This window comes from Pinus tabuliformis, chromosome 1_2 (assembly GCF_031772625.1).
Source record: "Pinus tabuliformis cultivar Carrire ecotype Pingquan chromosome 1_2, CPIR1, whole genome shotgun sequence".
NCBI lineage: Eukaryota > Viridiplantae > Streptophyta > Pinopsida > Pinales > Pinaceae > Pinus > Pinus tabuliformis.
In genome coordinates, this window is record NC_142298.1 from 544,515,790 (window position 1) to 544,532,168 (window position 16,379).

Here is a 16,379-nt window from a genome sequence, read left to right on the forward strand (position 1 = left end):
AAGAAAAATTCATGTGGAGATGGATCATGTGAAACAATGTTCATCTCGAAGAAAGTGTTACACTTTGATGAGAAGGGCATCATAATAAGGTAAGTCTAATATTTTTGTTATTGGTTATTTGGTTAACATATTGTTTCGCTATCTAGAAAGATATTACATGATGACAATTAAGGCAAGTTCAACTATATGGATTTTTGGCAATCATGTGGTCAAGATGTTTGCATCATCATCTTGGGACTAGATAACCTGAAGTTCAAGTCCATACAATGAAGATCACTTTCAGTGGGAACTATGATTAGCTTAAAGTTTGGTAAGGCTCAATATAATGCCTTCATTGTTAATGATGAGATGAAAGTGATGGCCTAGAACCTGTCATTGAAGGAAGAAGATCGCTCCATGATACCCAGGAAGGAAAAAAGCTTGAGATGCGAAGGAAAGAGGGAGCCATATAGCTATAAAGAATAGGTAGCCAATACTCTTATTGAGACAAGCTATAAGGCTTGTTGTGTCGACTTCCCAAGGAAGTCTGGAATCTCCTCTAGACTTGTGAGGGAGTAAAGGAGTCTCCTTGAAATAGGAGAAAGGATCTATTCCCTAATCAAGAGGGAATGGGATATCCTCTCTGATTGACAGGGAGTGTTGATGGACATCACATGTGCATTATTTTCTTCATGTGTCATGCACTTGACCAAGACTAACAACCATAAGTCTAAGTGAAGGCCATGGAGAGAGAATGGTGGAGGATTGGATAAGCATCTATGATTTCCTTGAGGATGGGCAATCCAAGAAAGGAAAGGTGCTGACACTCTTTGAGGATAAGACAAGTATCCAAGATAAGAGTGGTCGAAGAGGACCAATATTCTTTGAGGACTGGGAATCCAAGATAAGAACAGTCTAAAAGGACATACTTAGTGAACATTTGAATGGGGTATGTGCCTTGTAGAGGTAGTGAGGTATCACACGTAAAGCCTCTCAGCATAATGCTCTTAAATAGAGATGAGCTTGTCTAGTTAGGCCTCAAAGACAATGTTGGTCATAGCATTGATGTTTACAGTTGGCTTACCAATCTGACTCTTCTTATGAGAATATTTCAATTTGAGAATATCCTTGTACCAGATTTACAATTATGAATACCTCCCTAGTTAAGAGGGAGTGTTGGAGAATGTAACTAGTTTCGGTCTTCATAATTTGTACCATTATGTATTTTATGTAAAAAGCAAAAGAAAAGAAAAAGAAAAATTATTATTATTTTTCTAGATAAGCATGTTCTTCATGCTTCTAGGTTTTTGAGTCAAAGAGTCAAAGTCCTATTTTGGACCTATTGTAAAGAAAAAAAAAAATTGAATTTTTAAATGTAAATTTTTGGACAGAAACCCCTCTAGATGCCAAGTCAACCTACATGTCAAGTCAGCCTTGCCCCAATGGACATGTCTATTTGCACCCCCCGTAGTCTATATAAATGGAAGGTAGATGGAGATCATTTTGATACACACACTTGGATGGTTTTAGTCTGAAAAATGGAAGGTAGATGGAGATCATTTTGATACACACACTTGGATGGTTTTAGTCTGAAATATCGCAGAAAATATGAAGAAGATGAAGAAGGCCGAAGTCTGGAAGAACATTTGCCTTGGTACATCTCTTGTTGGTGGTTTCTTGCTGGTGAATCTGTTGGAAGGAAGAATGATTTGACTTGGAATCTAGAGGTGGAATTTTTTGTGGTTATGTGTCTCGGATTTCTCATTTGATCTGATTTTCTGAATCTATAAGAAGAGATTTTTTTCTGGGTTTTCCTTTAGAGGGGTTTTGCCTTGGCTTGGAACCTATATTTTGTGTTCTATTGTCTTCTATGATCTTCTGGTTTTATGGTAATTGCTTGATGAATTAAGAAATAATAATAATAAAAACTAACAGATTCACAAGTAATTTACTAATTATCATGTAATAGAAATTTGTTAATAAGAATAAAACCTCCCGATTTCCAACAGATACAAGTTTCATTTCCATATTTTTACACTTGTATCTAGTCAATCGGCTGCAAATCTACAGGTGGAGATGTTTTTTCCTTGTTGGACTTGCATTCTACAGCAATCCAAAGTAAGTTCTCATGGCATACAGGTAGGCATCTTAAGCTAGGACTTACTACTTTCAGCTCTATAACCATTTATGGTCATTATCTCTGTAAAAGAGTTGAATTTCCTTTATTTTCCAACTGTAAAAAATTAAAATTGACCATTTAAATTCTGGAAAATTTATGGGTAAGCGAATATAACCAGAAATCTGAAAGAAGATTTGATAGAGGGAAGGCCCTGAACTCTCTAAAGTACCATCTAGCCTTTGCTCACTTTAAGGTGAACCCCTAGAGGTGTCTTGCACACTGTGGGTTCGCTGTAATAACAAATCAGATTGTTGCTCCTGTGTTTTTACGCAGATTTAACAGCCTGTCCACAAGACAGATAGCTGTTTTCACATATAACTCTTAAACCGTGTATCTAAACAGAGAAATAACTCCATATTTGATTAATATAAATTCTATAGACCAAAATCCATAGGTTACACTATATATCTTGAGTGATTTGGCTATTAATAGTTTGTTGTTAGAAATCTGCATTGTTTTATCACTGTTTTATCAGTGGGACAGCAAGCAAATCTAGAACACCTTCACTCCATTGACTCCATATAAGACACTAATCAAGTACCGGAGCATTAGGGGGTATTTAGGGAAGCCTCCCTTAGCTGTTTAGGATGCACTGGGTCTAAATAACAAGGGATTGGGCCAAGGTGATAGTGGGTCCATGCCCTACTTGTGCCAGTCTAGCAAGACTGACATGACCTTAGCAACTCTGCTAAAAAGATTAGTAATGAGCCCCAGTCCATATTCTTTACCACTTCCCTCTCTCCAAAATATTGCAGTAAGAGGTTAACAAATCTACAGTATTGTTGTTATTGAAGATAGTATCATGGTTGTAAGAAAAATGGCATAAAATCAACAAAAAATGTTGATTTGGGGTAGCATCAGATGCGCTCTAGCCATGAAAATTGGTAGAGAGGCTAAAGCACATGAGATATCCAAGACCCAAAAAGGATTTGGGCAGATTCTAACAGGTTTGAGAGATATTAAAATAATTAATATTTTTAACGGAGTTCCTAAGTCTAAACTTAGGAAAAATAAAATATTAATGGGTATTAATATAAAACTGGGTTAGAATGTTCCAAAAGTCATGGATCAAGCCAAATCTAATCTTAGCCGTTGATTAGAGATTTAATCTCGGTCGTTGATGGACCAACGAGAAAAGTATAAGAGGAGGCTTGAGGGTCAATTGGAGAACACACTAGAGTGATCAATCATTCTATTCTCTAGAGCGGGGTTTGTTAAGAGAGATAGAATCAGTGATCAGCAGCGAGGGGTAGTGAATACATAACAGAGAGGCAGAGTTGGTACCGGAGAGACAGCGCAGAGCCCGGAGAGGTTGACGAAGAGGCAGCTGGAGCCTACGCAGAGGCAGCCAGGAGCTGCGCAGAGCTAGGAGAGGCTAGTGTGTGAGATGCAGAGGGTCTAGGCGCTGATGCGGAAACTCCAAAAGCTAACGCAGAGGCTAGCAAAGCTGACGCAGGGCCAAGAGGCAGCCCTGGAAGGATTTCGTGGGACAGACTGGGTGCTAATGAGCCGGGTAGGGTGACGTAGTCCCTATCAAAGTGACGCAGAGCAGTGGGAGCTGCAATTGTTAGTGGGATTGTTCATCCGGTGATTAATCAGCCAAAATATGTCTCCGAGGAGAGGTACTATTTTCGAGGGCATTCTATGTTGGGTGAGCCATTTCTGGCACCCTGGTTGTATTCTGGAAACTGCATAATAATAAAATCCTCTGAATAGTTGCACCGGTTTTCCCGCATTGGGTTTTTTCGAGGACATTGGTCCAAAAATAACGGTGTCACTTGTGTGCTTGTTTTCTTTCAGTTGATGATCTGTTGACGTTGATACTGTACTTGTGTTTATTTTCAGTGTTTACATGGTAAATAACTTGTTAAGTAATTAAAAAGTAGGAAGAAATAAACCAGATAGTACAAGAAGAATTTCTAACGGGTTAGACTTAGAAATTCCAACAAATAACTCATGTAATAAGGTGTTCCTTGTGTGTAGATAATTTTAAAAGGTAGGGGAGAGCATCAGTGAGCTACAAATCATTTGTGCAACCTACAAAGTTGCTTGAAGATGAGAGTTCAAGGAGAATTCTAGATGGGAGGACCTTTAATAAAGCAAGAATTGAAAACCATCAAAAGCCCTAATTGCAAGCTCTGATACAAATTCATATGTTCACAATGAGACAACAGTGTAGAATATTCACAAACAAGAAAGGAAAAATGCAAGTATAACAAATATTGCTGCAATTGTAAATGTACATTCTATAATATATTAGGGATATATAGAAGTACAAAATTAGGCAAGAGTGGTCATATTTAACTGAGCCTCCTAGGTATAAAATACAAAGTTCAATGAGCGATCAGTTTTTAGCAAGTCACATATGAAATGTTTTACAATGAGGTAAGGTGGGATGCAAAATAGAAAAAGACAAGATATAAAGATAATACAACATATTTGAGCAAAGTCCCCTAGGAAGTAGGACCAAGTTTGTTGGTCAAAGTTGTCAATGAGGTCAATATGGCATTGTTGGAGATGGCAAATATTCTTGTGATACATGAATAACCCTTTTGTGATGTTGCCCTAACCTCATGCAAACCCTAGGAGAAAACCCTAAGCATGAAGATGATGCATATTCAAGTCACATCATGCATATATTCCTAGCTACATTTATATCCCTATCTTGAATGATCTAATAATGCATAAATCAATGAAGCACTAGATGCCTTTGAAGATGTCCTAATCCTAAAAGCTTAAAGGCCTAAAGTCTATGAGCCCTAGCACTATGCAAAACATAAAATCCTAATGGCTGCCATGGATGAAATGATGACAGTTCACAAATATAATTTCTTGATGGTAAAATGAGCCTATTTAACGATGAAATTGACACCAACATGTAGAAGACATTTTCCCCTTTCCAATGAGCTATTACTCACCCTCTAACTCCCATATTGAGAGAAAATGAATTTACAAGTTAGAATAATTCATTTTTTAGGCTAGCCGACATGAGCCAGCATGACCAAGTCGACTCCTCCTCCAAGGGACACGTCTTTTCATTTATGGTCAAAACATGTATAAATAAGGTTTCGGTCTCCTCAATTTGACAAGGAATTTCAGTCAAGATTTCAAATAAGTACCACAGAAGCAGGACAGAGGCCGAGGAGGACTAAAAGATTAAAAGTTTGGGCATAATTTCTGTGTTAGGGTCATCCTTCCAACTCGGACTACAGAACTAAGAGAACAATCCTTTTATATACTACAAATTGTTGAAGACTCGACTGTTGGAGAATCTCGGACTTGTGAGAGGCTTAACCTGTGGAGGATAGAGAAGAAGCATACTAAACTTGTGAACAGTCACACTATTGAAGCTCAAATTATATATATAACAGTCACCTATAGCAGCTAGCCTCAGCCTCAGACCTGTAGCTTGAGAAAGCAACTAAACAGGTATCTCTTGTAGCATTGCAAAGGCTTGAAACAGAGATATACACCTCGGAAGAGATATACAACTCGGATTTGTGTGAACAGTCATCTAATAACCAATGATGCTTCGGACCTGAATTGTTGAGGCTCGGATCTGTGAGCAGTGGAGAAGTTAAGTGACATTGGATCTCCAGCAAACTTGACACTTATACCTCAAACCTTTGAGCTACAGTCACTTGCTTGGATCATCACTTCAAGCCTCGGACTTGGTGCTACTTTGAAGAACAGTCATCTCTTAAGCTCAAACCTGCAAGAAGCTCTTTCAAGCTCAGACCTGTAACACCTTGGAGGCTTGGATTTCAGGCTCGGTCACCTGTGAAGGTTCAGTTTTTGAGATTGGGTAGTTTGTCTGTGGAGGAACAGTGGAAAGTCACCTAAACTCGGTGCTATAACCTCAGTACCTCAGACCTGTAAGAAGGTTGATCTATGGAAAGGACTCAGACTTGTGACACAAGTGCAGGAGCATCAGAAAGCTCAGACTTGGTTTGTGGAAGCTCGGATTTAGTCTTATGAAGATTTGATCTATTAGCCAATTGTGGCACCTTGAGGCCTATATTGTGTAGCATATCATTGGCATCATTTGAAGACAAGCTTAATATAATAAACAAGAAGAACAGTCACCTATTGGAGGCTTGATTGAAGATTGATCTAAAGTATTGAATCCATCTTTGTTGAAGCTGTGTGAAGACATCCTTGGAGCAACCTATTGAAGACAGTTTGGGCTTTGCTTGACACATCACCAAAGCATTCCTTGTAGACTTGTTGAAGAAGTAATTTGAAGAACCTTGTTGAACTGTAGTGGAGTAGGCCTTGGGTTTGAACCAGTTTGAAGTACTCTTGAAAGAGGGTTGATTGTGAAGACTCTTCTGGAGCAGTCTTAGAGTATACATCCTTTCCCTTGGAGCTGACTTTGAAGATTTGTGGAGATCCTTGGAGACCATGATGTTGCAGCCATCATCACGTGTCCTTGGAGAATTTTGTTTGGGTAACATGAAGAGTTGTGGAGACAACTTCATGAGAAAACAAAGTTGTCATTGATGAGCTAAGTGCCTTGAAGATCGTTTGAGGGCAGTGCTGAAGGTGAAGATATTGTCAGGGCTCCTTGGAGACCATGATGCTGCAGTCATCAAGAGGTGACCTTGGAGAATTTTGTTTGGGTAACATGAAGAGTTGTGGAGACAACTTCATGAGAAGACAAAGTTGTCATTGATGAGCTAAGTGCCTTGAAGATCGTTTGAGGGCAGTGTTGAAGGTGAAGATATTGTCAGGGCTCGTTGCAGAAAATATTGGGAGCCGTGAAGAATCATTAAACTTATCTTGACGAATTGAAGTTGTGGGTTGGAGCCCTAGATGATAGGAGTCCTGAAGAAGACCAGTTAGAGCATGTACGAGAAATAGGGTTGGAGCACTTGTAATATCCCTTTCAGAATATTTTACAGATTTTGGAGAGGAAACTAATTCAACCACAATTTCTCCATAAAATTTCCATTCAATTTATAGAAGATTGCCATGTAAAATAAAATAAGAGAATGCATGCAATTCAATGAAACAAAGCGGCAGAAAATAATCTCAACTTTATTATAATATAAACTGGGGTTTACATGCTGATACAATAAAATAGCTGAGATGGGAAATTGGCCTCAAGAATCTGCTCCCATACTGTGTTGGCCCTCCAAAACTGAACTGAAACACCACTGCTGAGCTCTCCTGTGAATTTTAGATGAATTTGGTATAGATGAATTCACCAAGGGGAGATGGGTACTCGCCCAATCTCACTGAATCACCCGAGGGTTTCTGTCCTGGGGCTACCACTGGAGTAGAGAACCAGGTTCTCAACCTCTCATACAAGAAGAAATATCAAATCCAAGATGTCCTCTAATGGCCTCCTCTTCCTCTTTTTATAGATCTGATGGACCCCTCTCGAAGCTCCTATTTTTATTATTATTTTCATCATTGAGCACATTTCCCTTAATTAAAATATTCTTTTTAATGTGGAAAATGGTAAATTGGCAACCATGCCTCCTCAGGCTGTTGAAAATCACTTCTAACTATCCCATCCTGTAGATTTCTTCGTTCAGGTTCCAACGAGCTATTACACTAAGGTGTTCGACCAAGAATTCCTCCCAAAATGCCACCTTAAGCATAATTAATTGAGTCATGACAATTAATAACTCTGTTTTTTTTAAGTTTTCAAAATGCAACGGAACAAAAGGCAAGCTGTGTGGATGATGGAATATACCAAGCGAATGTCATCAAACCTCATAAAAACTACTCAAAGCCCCTCTAAAAGCCCTTGAGCCCGCCGATGACTACAACCTGCACCTGTGACCTGTCTGCCCCCAACTCTGAAACTCCATCCTAACCATGCCATAAGGAACACCAAAAAAGGAATATCACAAATCCTCCGCCCCAAGATTGCTTGCTCTCAAGCAATCCATATCTTTCGACCAATCTGGCAGTCTTGTGCAACTGAGAATCAATACCTGGATCCCATACAAACCATTGGGTGATACCATACCTCCATGCCACCCAACCAAGAACGGATCCCTCAATGCCCGAATCCCAAACTAAACTCTAACTCGACCTGCCATCAACAAATCCTCCCAGATCCCAATGCCACCATGGCCACTCATCAACACCCATATCCCATGGCTCTAGTTGTGCTATGTCTCCAGCTATAGTTGTTGCTCCCTCAAGTGAATACTAACTCATCACCTCTCTCCAGTCCAACCTCTGGCATAGGTTGAGGTCAACCCCACTCTGTTGATGTTGGGCTAGTGTTATTGAAATGTTGATGAACCATCGGTCCACATCCCACTACCCACTTAAACATGTAGTAACCCTCTCATCTAAGGGCTCCTGTTGTACTACACCCCAGACTAAGGATGATACTCCATCAAAAGGATACCAACTCATGATCTCCCACCAATCTAATATATGGACACATGTGCAAAGAATAAGTCTACTAAGATGATACTGGTCCATGCTCAACTCCTTATGATCTGCCCGGTCAACCAATAGAATTTGTCCAAGAAATCCTGCCCCTCTCCCTATAATGGGCAAAAGTGGGCAAGTTGTGTTGCAAGCCCTTGTTTATGTACTCCTGGAGAGCGTTGTTGCCTGAAAATGCTGCAGCTTTGTTGGCTTCCACTAAATCTGTTTGCACCTCGTCAATGGGTAGACCCAAAGATGGATGCACTATTGTCTCCGTCGCCTGATAGGAAACTCCACGCTCCTCCAGCCCACCAATCCCCTGCAAAATTGTCCTGCCAGACTCCAGCACCTCCTGAGGGCAAGTGTCTGTAAAAACTACCACCCTGGTAGCTGTCTGTACATCTGTCTGCTCCTCATCAATGGCTGACCCTAAGAGTGGCTGCTCATCCTCCTCCATCACGGGCTCAATAAGATCCTCCAACTAGCTCTCCCAAAAAGGCTCATCACGCATACTGTGCATATCCTCCTCCTCAGCTAACTCGTGCTCCACCATATGCAATTCACGCTGAATCATCATGGGTGACTCATCATTTTGAATGTCTCCCATAAGGTCCACTGACTCCTCACCATACACACCGAAATATAAATCTGGCTTGTTGTCAATGACTCCACATGACTTCTCATGCTCCCCAAAGGCATCCTTGTATGACCCCATGGACTCATCCAAAAAAGAGTCCTCATCCTGAAATACAAAAGGAATATCCTCCTGCTCTACCTCTGTCATCGCCTCTACATCTCCCAAGCATGAATGGTCAACTCCCCAAGGTTCTTTGCAGATGAAGCAAAGACCCTTCCTCCTCAACTCATTCCTGCTACATGGTTGGTCACCATAAATCCACTACAACTCCTCCTGGGTCAACCATCTCCTGAATAGTCCAATGTTCTGCTCAACTAACCTTTCGGCTAATTCATAAGCAACAGGTGAAACCAACTATTCCTCCCTCCAAATGGCCAACAACTTAGACTGCAACCTCCTGCAAATGGCATCATGGCCTCCCATACATGAGGACAAAATGGACTACATGTGTGTTATGACTGTATTAGGATGATGTTTCCTAACGCTGAAGAAGCATTGGAACATTTGCAGGATCAAATCGTCACACTCCAGGTCAAACATGAGGTCATAAGATTTAACCGAGGCCATGACTTCTAGAATCTCTAACCTCTTCCCAAAGGTAGGGCCCTCACAGTTAACCAAATCCTGAAAGGTCTCCATTATCAGCCTGAGGACTCTCCTCATAATTTCATAAGGGGGTGTAGGTGCAATCAGCATCATGATACTACTGAGACAAGAGGCAACTGGAAGTTTAACCCCTATGCAAGGGTGCTCCAACTACTTGTGTTGTACTAAGGCCAGCATGGCTAGTTTGAGAGACCAAATTAAGTTTTTTCCATCTGACTGATGCACCTTGGAGAGGAGTGAAACCAATTCTTCTAGTTTGAGAAGGGCTTTTGTTGTAACCCCCATGCATCTCAAATCTGACCCAAGTGCATAAATTTTCTATCCCAATTCATGTTCTTCCTGTGGTTGTTTTTGTTGTAGCATAGAAAGCATCTACTTCAAAAAGGTTATGTTGATTGTTGCTTCTACTTTATTAAGAGCCTTTGTGAAGGTTTGGTCCATGTTTTGCTTAATGATGACAAGTACAATGGTGGTAATGAAGCCACTAGTTTCTGAGTTTATTGGATTCCTCAGTGAGGTGTTTCGACAAACAATTTGAGGACAAACTGTTGTAGGTGTATTTTGTAGGTGGTCTCAAATTATACAACAAAGGTTTTTGCAAAAATAAAGAAAACCTCAAATAAACTCAGAAAATGTACATATTTTCACTGTTTTTGCAATATTAATTAAGAATGAAGAATCTGGGCATATATCAGCTTCTACTTACTATCTGAACATTTATGAACACCAAAAATAACAAAATTTGAAACCTTATTGCATATGTTGTAGATGTGGCATGCTATAGGACCTTCAGGTGAAAGCTCCAGTGTCTCTTTTCATTTATTAGTTGGCACTTAAACTCTTCCTTGTCGAATAATAAATGTGACCTCAATGACTCGTGATTATGCAAATTAATGCCTACGATACTCTGTCACCTTCTATGTCCCTAGTTAGCACTTCTGCTATTACGCTGAATTAGGGGATATGCTCGGCATATGAAGGTGATCCTATGCGCACGCCATCCCTTGAGTCGATCCCGCCACATGACACTTACCACAGCACACTAACGTCGGGCAACCCTTTTTCATTAGGAATCTCGTACTGGTTCCATTGCCACACATTCAGCGCTACGGTATTAATGTTGCTTAACCCTGCATCACACTTCCCACGCAGGCAATTGAAGTTGTATCTCAAACACACAGTGTAATTTTCTGACCTGACAGGCAACACAGTCATGTCACGCCTTAGGATTCATTAAGGGCCCAGGCTCTAAGGTGCAGAGTGCCACACCTTTAGAATTCAACTACCTCTATCTTCGTTGTAAAGACACCCACAAAGTACCCGTTGCGATCATCTTCTACAACAAACGGATCAGCACAAGAATTTTTTTCGGTGCTCTCCGCCTTTACAAAAATACGCTCGGCCTCTGTGACTTTTGCACCATGCATTTGTAATCGACCTTGATGATTCGAGGTCATAGCACAAGGAATACGCTCCACCGTCACGGCTTTAGATAGATTTTCTCAAGATCCTCGATCTCTGACTGGGCGATACAAACCCTACTCGACTACAAGCTCGACACCTGAAAAAGCATCACTGTCTCGACCTGGAACTTCTGAGATGGTGGCTGAGCTGACTAGTCAGCTCTCATAAAATTTGCCACGGGCCTTTCGCCGCAAAATTTAATTTGGCCACCTTTAAAATTACTCTCATGACCTTATTTAGAAATTAAAACTTTGGTTAATAAAATTGCTCAGGACTTTCAAAATTTTTCGAATATATGCTCACCGTTTAAATATATTTCTTCTTGGATTAATTTGTCCCAATTTAACTTTAGGCCGTTTTTGCTTATAGTATTTCCATGACTTTTCATAAAATATAAAGCTTGGCCCTTCAAAATAAATTTGTCCAAGAATTTATATTTAGGCAACAATTTCACTGAAATTTTGTCACATATTCAATAAGAAAAATTTGTCTAGCCCCTTTTTAAAAATTTTCATTTTGCTATTGGAAATGAGTTTTCGAATTCTTTGACAAAAACCTTTCAACAATAATAGATGAAACTGTAAAAGCCGCAGATTGAGCCAAGACCAAGGCTCTGATACCACTGTAATATCCCTTTCAGAATATTTTGCAAAGGAAACTAATTCAATCACAATTTCTCCATAAAAATTCCATTCAATTTACAGAAGATTGCCATGTAAAATAAAATAAGAGAATGTATGCAGTTCAATGAAACAAAGGGGAAGAAAATAATCTTAGCTTTATTATAATATAAAATGGGGTTTACATGCTGATACAATAAAATAGCTGAGATGGGAAACTAGCCTCAAGAATTTTCTCCCATACTGTGCTGGCCCTCCAAAACTGAACTGAAATACCACTGCTGAGCTCTCCTGTGAATTCTGGATGAATTCACCAAGGGGAGATGGGTACTCGCCCAATCTCACTGAATCACCCGAGGGTTTCCGTCCTGGGGCTACTGCTGGAGTAGAGAACTGGGTTCTAAACCTCTCATACAAGAAAAAATATCAAATCCAAGATGTCCTCTAATGGCCTCCTCCTCTTTTTATAGATCTAATGGACCCCTCTAGAAGCTCCTAATTTTATTATTATTTTAATCATTAAGCACATTTCCCTTAATTAAAATATTCTTTTTAATGTGGGAAAATGGTAAATTGGCCACCATGCATCCTCAGGCTGCTCAAAATCACTTCTAACTATCCCATCCTGTAGATCTCCTTGTTCCAGTTCCAACGAGCTATTACACTAAGGTGTTCGACCAAGTATTCCTCCAAAAATGCCACCCTAAGTGTAATTAATTGAGTCAGGACAATTAATAACTTTGTTTTCGAAAGTTGTCAGGATGCAACAGAACAAAAGGAAAACTGTGTGGATGATGGAATATACCAAGCGAATGTCATCAGACCTCATAAAAACTACTCAAAACCCCTCTAAAAGCCCTTAAGCCCGCCGATGACTCCAACCTGCACCTGTGACCTGTCTGCCCCCAACTTTGAAAGTCCATCCTAACCATGCCATAAGGAACACCAAAAAAAGGGAATATCAGAAATCCTACGCCCCAAGATTGCTTGCCCTCGAGCAATCCATATCTGTCAAAAAATATGGCAATCCTGTGCAACGTAGAACCAATACCTGGATCCCATACAAACCAATGGGTGATACCATACCTCCAGGCCACCCAACCAAGAACGAATCCTTCAATGCCCTTATCCCAAACTAAACTCTTACTCGACCTGCCATCAACAAATCCTCCCAGATCCCAATGCCACCATGGCCACTCATCAACACCCCTATCCCATGGCTCTAGTTGTGCTCTGTCTCCAACTATGCCAGTTGCTCCCTCAAGTGAATACCAACTCATCACCTCTCTCCAATCCAACCTCTGGCATAGGCCGAGGTCAACCCCACTTTGTTGATGCTAGGCTAGTGCTACTTAAATGTTGATGAACCATCGGTCGACATTCCACTGCCCACTGAAACATGTAGTAACCCTCTCATCTAAGGGCTCATGTTGTACTGCACCCCGGACTAAGGATGATACTCCATCAAAAGGATACCAACTCATGATCTCCCGCCAATTAAATGTATGGACACCTGTGCAAGGAATAAGTCTACTAAGATGATACTGATCCATGCTCAACTCCTTATGATCTGCCCGGTCAACTACGGAATCTATCCAGGAAATCCTACCCCTCTCCCTATAATGGGCAAAAGTGGGCAAGCTGTGCTGCAAGCCCCGTCTATGTACTCCTGGAAAGGGTTGCTACCTAAAAATGTTGTAGCTTTGTTGGCTGCCACTACCTCTGTTTGCATCTCATCAATGGTTAGACCCAAAGATGGATGCACTGCTGTCTCCCTCACCTAATAGGAAACTCCACAGTCCTCCAGCACACCAATCTCCTACAAAACTGTCCTGCTAGAATCCAGCACCTCCTAAGGACAAGTGTCTGTAAATACTGCCACCCTAGTAGCTCTTTGTACATCTATCTACGCCTCATCAATGGCTGACCCCAAGGGTGGCTACTAATCCTCCTCCATCACGGGCTCAATAAGATCCTACAATTGGCTCTCCCAAAAAGGCTCATCACGCATACTGTGCATATCCTCCTCCTCAGCTGACTCATGCTCCACCATATGCAACTCATGCTGAATCATCACGGGTGACTTATCATCCTGAATATCTCCCATAGGGTCCACTGAATCCTCACCATACACACCAAAATATAAATCTGGCCTGCCATCAACGACTCCACATGACTGCTAATGCTCCTCAGTGGCATCCTCATATGACCCCATGGACTCATCCAAAGAAGAGTCCTCATCCTGAAATACAGAAGGAATATCCTCCTGCTCTACCTCTATCATCTCCTCTACATCTCCCAAGCATGAATGGTCAAGTCCCCAAGGTTCCTTGCAGATGAAGCAAAGACCCTTCCTCCTCAACTCATTCCTACTACATGATTGGTCACCATAAATCCACTACAACTCCTCCTAGGTCAACCGTCTCCTGAATAGTCCAATGTTCTGCTCAACTAACCTTTCGGCTAGTTCATAAGCAGCAGGTGAAACCAACTGTTCCTCCCTCCAAATGGCCAACAACTTAGACTGCAACCTCCTGCAAATGGCATCATGGCCTCCCATACATGAGGAAAAAATGGACTTAATGTATGTTATGACTATATCAAGATGTTGTTTCCTAATGCTGAAGAAGCATTGGAACATTTGCAGGATCAAATCATCACACTCCAGGTCAAACATGAGGTCATAAGATCTAACCGAGGCCATGACTTCTAGAATCTCTAGCCTCTTCCGAAAAGTAGGGCCCTCACTATTATCCAAATCCTGAAAGGTCTCCACTATCAGCCTAAATACTCTCCTCATAATTTCATCACTATAAGGGGGTGTAGGTGCAGTCAGCATCATGATACTACTGAGACAAGAGGCAACTGGAAGTTTAACCCCTATGCAAGGGTGCTCCAAATACTTGTGTTGTACTAAGGCAAGCATGGCTGGTTTGAGAGACCAAATTAAGTTTTTCCCATCTGACTGATGCACCTTGGAGAGGAGTGAAACCAATTCTTCTAGTTTGATAAGGGCTTTTGTTGTAGCCCCCATGCATCTCAAATCTTACCCAAGTGCACAAATTTTCTATCCCAATTCATGTTCTTCCTGTGGTTGTTTTCGCTGTAGCATAGAAAGTATCTCCTTAGAAAAGGTTTTGTTGATTGTTGCTGCTAGTTTATTAAGGGCCTTTGTGAAGGTTTGGTCCATGTTTTCCTTAATGATGACAAGTACAATGGTGGTAATGAAGCCACTATTTTCTGAGTTTATTGGATTCCTTAGTGAGGTGTTTTGACAAACAGTTTGAGGACAAGCTGTTGTAGGTGTATTTTGTCGGTGGTCTTAAACTATACAACAGAGGTTTTTGCAAAACTAAAGAAAACCTCAAATAAACTCAGAAAATATATATATTTTCACTGTTTTTGCAATATTACTTAAGAATGTTCAATGAAGAATCTGGGCATATATCAGCTTCTACTCACTGTCTGAACATTTATGAACACCAAAAATAACAAAATTTGAACCCTTATTGCATATGTTGTAGATGTGGCATGCTACAACACCTTCAGGTGAAAGCTCCAGTGTCTCTTTTCATTTATCAGTTGGCACTTAGACTCTGCCTTGTCGAATAACAAATGTGACCTCAACAACTCGTGATTATACATATCATTGCCTATAATACTCTGCCACCTTCTATGTCCCCTGTTAGCACTTTTGTTATTATGCTGAATTAGGGGATATGCTCGGCGTATGAAGGTGATCCTATGCGCACGCCATCCCTTGAGTCGATCCCGCCACATGACACTTACCACAGCACACTAATGTCGGGCAACCCTTTTTTTATTAGGAACCTTGTACTGGTTCCATTGCCTCACATTTAGCACTACAGTATTAATGTTGCTTAGCCCCACATCACACTTCCCGCGCAGGCAATTGAAGTTATACCTCAAACACAGTGTAATTTTCTGACCTGACAGACAACATAGTGATATCACGCCTTAAGATTCATTAAGGGCCCAGGGTCTGAGGTGCAGAGTGCCACCTTTAGCATTCAAATACCTCTATCTTCATTGTAAAGACACCCACAAAGTACCTGTTGCGTTCGTCTTCTACAGCAAATGGGTCAGCACAAGATTTTATTTTCGGTGCTCTCCTCCTTTGCAAAAATGCCCTCGGCCTTTGTGACATTTGCACCATGCATTTGTAATCGACCTTGATGATTCGAGGTCATAGCACAAGGAATACGCTTCACCGTCACGACTTCTGATAGATTTGCTCTCAACCCTCGATCTCGGATTGGGTGATACAAACCCTTCTTGACTGCAAACTCGATACCTGAAAAAAATGGCTGTCTCGAGTTGGAACTTTTGAGATGGTGGTTGAGCTGACTAGTCAGCTCTCATAAAATTTGCCATGGACCCATGGGCCTTTGCTGTAAATTTGATTTAGCCACCTTTAAAATTACTATCACAGCCTCATTGAGAAATTAAAATTTTGGTCAATAAAATTGCTTAC

At 40.8% G+C, this 16,379-nt stretch overlaps 1 protein-coding gene across 15 annotated transcripts in view; it reads right to left on the reverse strand.

Moving 5' to 3' along the window:
* The window catches only part of LOC149206742 (RNA polymerase II C-terminal domain phosphatase-like 4), a 408,482-nt gene that overhangs the window by 255,771 nt on the left and 136,332 nt on the right, over window positions 1-16,379 (reverse strand). The window contains exon 1 of one of the 15 annotated variants that reach the window (XM_089395566.1): window positions 15,958-16,124. The exons of 11 other annotated variants lie outside the window; for them this stretch is intronic. In XM_089395566.1, coding sequence (XP_089251692.1) covers window positions 15,958-16,061 — 104 coding nt within the window. In that variant the 5' untranslated portion in view covers window positions 16,062-16,124. Of the gene's footprint in view, window positions 1-10,549; window positions 11,393-15,427; window positions 15,933-15,957; window positions 16,125-16,379 lie in introns of those variants that run through there. 3 more of the 15 variants (XM_089395570.1, XM_089395569.1, XM_089395568.1) reach the window with 3 other exon arrangements.